The sequence below is a fragment of the Nicotiana tomentosiformis genome, chromosome 2 (genome assembly GCF_000390325.3).
Source record: "Nicotiana tomentosiformis chromosome 2, ASM39032v3, whole genome shotgun sequence".
NCBI lineage: Eukaryota > Viridiplantae > Streptophyta > Magnoliopsida > Solanales > Solanaceae > Nicotiana > Nicotiana tomentosiformis.
Genome location: NC_090813.1, coordinates 66075891 through 66083376, shown reverse-complemented (window position 1 = coordinate 66083376; position 7486 = coordinate 66075891). Strand labels below are relative to the sequence as shown.

Sequence of the window (7486 nt, the reverse complement as noted above, 5' to 3'; positions counted from 1 at the left end):
AATGACAATACAGGTATTTTTTGCTATGAAATGGGAATGATGGACGGGAAGACCCGAAAATATTAGGAGAACAAGCACAATGAAATCTTAATGTATTTCTTTGAGGACCCCTCTCTATTGTAGTCTATCTCCCTTTTTATAGTAGAGAGTCACTACTTTATCTATAACAACATAATAAAATAATACATATAGTGGAGAACCCATGATGGTTTGTATCTCCCTTGATTCTCGCCAAGATTCTCTCCCTTGGTACGGTTGTAACGACTCTTGTCTGCGAGCTTGGCACTGACTCGAGCTCGGTGCTAGATTGAATCCCTAGTCTTAGTTCGAGCACATTTCTGCCTTGGAGCATCGATATTCGGGGCCTGTGTCGGTCGGCGTTGCCCCGTAATCCGATTCGGACGCGGGCTCGATAATGATATCAAGTTTTGCCGTTGATTGGTCTTATAGCTCGAAGCTCGACGTCTCTACTTCGGAATTCGTCCGAGTTTGCCATGTGGATACGCTTCGATTGAAATGTCATTATCTCGATCGGTCTTTATGATTGAGAATCGGTTTTGACCGTACACATTCTGGTCATTAAAAACTTTGTTTGTCTGGCTCTTCAGATAATAGTCTAATGTCTACGGGTAATTTCTTCTGAAGGGACAAAGCTTCATGTTTAATTGGCATTTGATTTCATGTATTTGCATTAAATTTCTTTTTTTTTTTTCCGTTTCATTAGGTGTTTGCACATGCATGCATTAAGCTTTTTTTCGAATATTTTTTTTCACTCTCATTCAAAGCAACATTCCACTCGTTAATGTTTATTAAGAATAATATGTATTGATGCATGCCATTTATTTTAAGGCCACAAAGAAATACAATATACAAGATCATGTTGACAAACATCCTTTGAAAACAAAGTTTTTATAGAGAAGAGATATACTTCAAAGATTATTGAGAGTGTATTGGTATTAAACGCTTCAATGCTTGTATATACATAGCTTTGATCTATAGAGAGGTGATGTAAGACATCTTCTAGGCCAAGTAATGTATTTATCTTTTCTATCTTTTTATCCTTATTTTCTTAACTGGAGGTTAATCTTATTTCTATCTTATTATTTGTATTTAATTAAATATTAATGACAAATTATTTAATTTCATCAGCTATATAAAGTCCTTTGGTTTATTCGTTATTCAAAAACATATTCCAATAATCTCAAGTGATTATTCAAAATTTTGAAAAAAATAACTTGGAATACACGTGACCAAGATACTAGTATTATAATAAGCGGAACCCTCACTTTGTGTTGGCGAGACATACGATGTCTTGTAAGACATTATTGTTTTCTCATTGGCCTTGTTCAACCACTCTTTTAGGGTTGCTCTTTCTCTCTTTTTGGTTCCTCTTGGCCCCTTCGTGCGCGCGCTCTCTCTCTCAACCCTCTGTCGCTAGCTCCTATTTAGTTTCAAAACATGCCAATTCATAAAAGGGGCAAATCACTTTTATTCCACGGCCGAAATTATTTATATCCGATAGTCGCAAAAGTATATAAAATTTATATATTTTTTGTATATAACATACAGAAATATATATACATTTTTTTTGCTTTTATTTTAAGAGCGACCATGCAATATCATTTTTCCATTCATAAAATCGAATCAAACGCACCAAATGAGGGGGAAATTATCATGATTGATATGAAATGATGATTTTTTTTTTTTCACTCAAAAGCTTGTACAAGTCCTCAAGAAAAAAGAAGAAAAATATCCCTCTTATTTATTTTTCCTTTCGAGCTGAGAGGATTGGTATGGACTAGGGTTGTATTGGTGGTATTATGATTACCACTTAGGCCCAACCAAATACACATTCAAGAAGGTAAAAGAGCAACACAGAGAAGGGGTATAGAGAAAATGCTAAGAGGCAAGTCCAAAGTGGATATGTAGTGGTGAAAAATGCAAGAAGTCCAACTACAGAGCAAACCACCAAAACTATTAGCACTTCTGCTGAATAATCCCATCTTAGGTCCTTTATAAACACAGCTGCCAAAAGTGTTGTCATGCCCATGATATTGTTCATGATCACTCCTCCATATATCTGTGAGTAACAATCACACATTTAGAAAAATCAAACTTTTTTTATTTTAATTTAAGAGGGTTATAAAATTGTTCAACACTATTTCTTTTGCGTGTAAAGTCAGAATTGACTCGTTCATTTTTTTTAATTACATATTTAGAAACTACACAATAGATCAAATTTTAATCATTGTGAGAGAGTGAGGAGAGTTAAACCTCTGAGAATGTCAAAGATGCAGTTTTTGAACTCTTCTGACTTGCTGGAAATATTGCTGCTATTGCCATTCTTGCATTTAGAGCTAGAGGTACCATAACAAAAGGGATAAGGAAAGAAGGCATCCCCATAGCATCTGATAAATCTTCTATACTAATCACAAGAGGTTTTGCACATAAAGTCAGTATTGCAATCCCCAATAAAACTTGAAGCACAGCCTTGTTAAATGCCCATGTCAACAACTTATACTTGATTTCTCCATCCTTTTCCACCTCATAGACTAACTTGTCAACTTCACTCCACTTAATCTATAAAACAAAGCCACACAGTGCTTACATTAGTCAACTGTGTAAGAAGCATTTTCTTTAAATCAAATTTTTTGAGAGAGCAATGCTATTTTACCTTGTCATAATCATCAATGGCCCTTTTCTTGTCAGGGCAATTAGTCACTTTAACGGCCTCGTTGAGCCATTTTGTCATCCCATGGACAAATTCATGTTCGTCGATCATGTTATTACCATCTTTATCAAAATCCCTCAACACTTTCTTAACTGAGTCATCGCGATTGATTTCAACTTCTCCAAACTTGACTGAACCTATTAGCTCTTCCAATTCAGGTTTTGTTATGGCGTTGTTCCCATCAAAGTCATACTGATGGAAGATTCTGCCATAATGTAACCAGAGATGATCAGCTATAGGAAGATCTAAATCTTTTATTTGTGGATTTAACTTTTATACGTTGATAGTATAAGGCATTTTTACACTATTGATGTAATTTATTATGACATTTTTTTTAGATGAGTTGGAGTGGGGTATTGAATGAAGAAGAGTAACTTACTCTTTAATCCGTTCAATATTGGGGCTTCCATCATCATTGACAAGGTGTCCAGCTTCTAATGCTTGGGTTTGAACATGCTTCAAAATTCTTGCCATTATATGCTCAATCTCAGCAATTTCATCCCTTTGTTTTTTAGTAAATTGCTCAACAACCTGTTGAGGAAATTATGCGTAGTTATCTAATGAGGTCACTGTAAAAATGCTTGCTCCACTTTCTGCTCAGACCTTAGGGAAAATAGACAAAAACTCGGATAATTTTCAGTAAAAATTTACTTGCCTTGCGTAAAATCTTTTTAGAATTTGAATCATCACTTTGAGCTAACTGCTTTGCTTCTTCTATCCATCTTTTGCATCCTTCTACAAACTCATCCTCGTCGATTATTTTGTCGTTGTTTTGATCAAAAGAATTCAATATCTTAGTAATAGCATAATCTTTGTCCACCTTAACTTTCCCTGATTGAATATCAAGTGTTAGATTCTCCAATTCGGCTAGTGTTAGGCATTTGTTGGCATCTTTATCAGTCTCTAGGAATAATCTGAAAAAGAATAATCAGTCTTATTAGCTTCATTGCATTTGAAGGGAGCCTTGGCGTAACTGATAAAGTTACTGCCATGTGACCAAGAGGTCACGGGTTCGAGCCGTGGAAACAACCTCTTGCAGAAATACAGCGTAAGACTGCGTACAATAGGCCCTTGTGGTCCGGCCCTTCCGATCCTCGGACCCCGCGCATAGCGGGAGCTTGGTACACCGGGCTACCCTTTTTAGTCTTATTAGCTTCATTGCAAAGAGACATCTTTAATTTTTTTTTTTTCTTTCAAGGATCTATCATTACCTTTTGATGACATCAATATCAGGTTGCCCTTCTTCATTAATGAGCTTCCCTCTTGCATGCTTCTGTACATGATGCAGAAATCCTGCTAGCAAATTCTCATATTTGGAATATTCTAAACTTCTTTCTTGCATCCAAGGATCAAAAATCTGGGGAAAAAACACAAATTAAGAGCAATACAAGAATCCTGATTAGGTCTTCAAGACTTCAACTAGGATATATGCATGAGTATGAAATTCGTTCAATACGACATGTGAACAAAGGTGGATCCAGCATTTTGCAATAGGTGTGACCTAATCTCCAACTCGAACCATATATGTAGTTTCCGGTGAAAAAAATAAACTAGTGTACATAATGACATAACTTCCGATCTAAACCTACTAACTCTAAATCCAGTATCCAACTCTGCATATGAAACGTTTTTTCTCAAAAAGATGCCATTGTTTTCAAAGTTTTACAATATGTTTTTATATTCTACGTAATTAATGTAAGTATCAACAGATGATAGAATATTAGTACCAATTAGCAGAAAATTTTGATTACCTGATAAAGAAAGTATGACAGCAAAAGCATGACTGATACCAAAAGCGTGATGAAAATTAGAATACGCCTCGCAAAGAATGAGTTGAAAGCAGTGACTGGCTGAACTAGTGCAAATGGGATCAAGGAAAGGAGCATGATTCCAGCTGTTTTACTTGTTTTTGGGTCAATTGTAACCCCAGTTTCTGTAAAGTATAAATTTCAGCATAGACTCCAATAAAAATTTCTCACATACGATCGAATTCAGTAACTTAAATTCAAGAAAGAAATACCACTTAGGCCCTTGAAACTTTTGGAAGGTGAAGAAGATTCTGCAGCTGATTTTTCTGTCATGTCTTTAGTGCCAAATATCACACATATTCCCCACATTAAAGTAAGATTGAAGACTGTGGCTCCAACTGTAGTGCTAATTCCTGAAGATATTTGATTCTGAGCTTTCTCTTTACTTGCTGAAACTCCAGATGCTACAAAAAGAAAGTACCATTTGGATCAGTCCATTTTGTTCAGGTATGTTGCTTTCTATTTCCATTTCCATGTAAACGATTCTCCAACTGATGTTTTTTCAGTTTTGGATGTGAAGGCTTGCTTTTTCTTAACCTTCTTCTTTAGCACTGGCTTACTCACAGAAGCTGGTCTAACATAGCACTCTTAGTTAGACTAGTACTAGTTAGGAGGACTTATCCAAAAGACTGTCGAATATTCTTTATCTTGCAAACAACTCGATTTTGTTGATTCACTGACTATTTGTCCTTAAACTGAATTAATGTTCAACGACTTTAACAGCTTTTCCTGTCTTTGAAGGAGAGGGAACTAACCAACTCTACCGAGGATACCTATGTGTCTTAAGTAGCTGATTGGATCTATGTTTATTCTGATAGGAAATAAGATATTCAAAAATAATAAGTGTATTGTACATGATCTCTATTCATCTATTGCATGCAGATTGAGAAAGCAAGCTAAACTTTGTGCTAAACTTGGTACTATAGGACCTATGAAACTAGACAACTGAACCAAAATTCAAACTCCAGGTTTGTTAATATCTTAAAGCAGTTAAATTAAAGGGAGACAGAAAGGTTGAAAGTTACCAATGACCATTACAATCCTGGGAAAAGTCTTCAAGATTTGAAAAATAGTGGCACCAAAAATGCCAGTGCGAAGAATATTGAAGAGTGCCTTGCTTCCTCTTGAGACCAGTCTTTCTCCTGTAATCAGTAAGTACTGGTATACTACTATCAAGAAAATGTAACCTCCTATGCTGTTTGCACATGGAAAAATACCATACAACTGCTGACATATTTTGCCTGAAGAAAGCAAGTGTTGTCCATATTCTTGATTGTTAAGTCGATCATCAATTCCATCTGAGATCAATTGGTTGGAAGAATTTATCCTTAGAAGTCTTCCTTGGACCTTTCCAAGTAGAAAAATAATTGTGATAAAGCATAATGAAAGGCTTGGCATGATCAAAGTTATATATCTACTAGTATATGAGTTCTGAGGATTGAATTCCAAATTAAGACAAGGCTACTTTTATTGATGAAGCTTATCAAATAAAGACAAGGGCACTTTTAATAGTGAAAGTTTGCACAAAAGATTAGTGAGAGTTCTGAAATAACCCCACATCAGAAAGCTAACCAGATGGAACGGTCATCTATCATGCACAACATGAAGTAAAGGCTACTTATTAATTAAGAAAGAACTTTCTCTTGTTTTTAGTTCAGGAAATAGTTTCTTTAATCCTTCTTTAACAAGATTGGCATTTATTTGAAGCTGGCATTGGTATGAATCTTATTCTGATGTTTGATAAAAACATGTGTTATGGAATCCTATTCTTCAACATTTGGAATTTAAACACCATAAAATGAAGTTGAAGGTTGTGGCTAAAATAATTTTGCATTAGATTCCATATAGATATCACTAGAATGACTTTAGGATGCTAACGTCATGGAATTCACATCATCAGTATTTAGGAACTCAAAATTTCTAGGGAATAATTTCTATTGAAGTGATCTAGATAATTTACTAGAGACTTCCCTTTGTCATCTCTTCACAAAGTTGACTGAGTGGCCATTATCTTTTTGTCAAGCTATGAAACACATAGTTATAAATTAAAAATAAGAAAACTGACTACAATTAGGTAAACACACTGCTTTTGTATTTTCGTTTAATCTTTTTTTTTTCTTTTTAATAAAAAACTTACCAAGTACGTTTAGCCGTTTAGGAATAGAGAAAAGTTGCACTTTTTATACTCTTAATAAATGCTAGTTCATGAAACTGCAATTGGAATTCTCACACTCCCGCAAAAAAAAAAAAGACAAACTAATTAATTATGAATATGTTTATTTCTTTCTTTAAACAGCAAAGAATTCATCTTGACCTTATGAAAATACCCCAAATTCCCTTCAGAAAAGATAAGATGATCAACTTACGATGGGTTTGGGGGCAGGATCTCCGTGAAGGGGTTCAAGAAGAAGGGGTTCAAGAAAAAAAAGATCATAACTAGTGGGAATTGAACATATGACCTTTCAAAGATTTTGAACCTCCTTGATCACTAAGCTACACTTTTGGGCTATGTCAAAGAAGTTCAAAATTTAATATATAGCGGTAAAAAATAGATTTTATCTTATATATACAGTGTAATTTTTCGATTCCGCCCCTAAATCTGTCCATGGGTTTGAGTTATGGAATGTTATTCGTGAAAACATGGAATACCAACGGCATAAGATAAAGTTGAAAGGACATACAATTTTTTTGCATGAGATTGACATTCTTATTTGTTATGATAAAGACACTCGAATTTGACTCCATTAAGAACCTTCGTTGAGAACTTGTTCGAATACACTTACCCTTTGCCTATCGGGAAATATAGTCTATCTGAATTGTACAAGTTTCATATCCAAAATGTTATTTTTAAATTTAATAATTAATTCTGTGCTTTAAGACCTCGAAAAGCACTATTTATCATTCCTCGATTTGCGTGCGCACCTTACAATTTTCCGAAAAGTTTTCG

The 7486-nt window shown here is 34.8% G+C and overlaps 1 protein-coding gene across 1 annotated transcript; it reads right to left on the bottom strand.

The window, feature by feature from the left end:
* Positions 1–1658: 1658 nt before the first annotated feature.
* On the bottom strand, positions 1659–6068 carry LOC104099939 (sodium/calcium exchanger NCL-like). Its single transcript, XM_009607076.4, has 9 exons — positions 5565–6068; positions 4752–4943; positions 4483–4664; positions 3943–4088; positions 3387–3645; positions 3111–3262; positions 2675–2936; positions 2275–2580; positions 1659–2080 (listed from the first exon to the last, which is right to left on the bottom strand). Exons 1-9 carry the CDS (start codon positions 5935–5937, stop codon positions 1832–1834), a joined length of 2121 nt encoding a protein of 706 aa, XP_009605371.1. The 5' UTR covers positions 5938–6068; the 3' UTR covers positions 1659–1831.
* Between the last annotated feature and the right edge of the window lie 1418 nt (positions 6069–7486).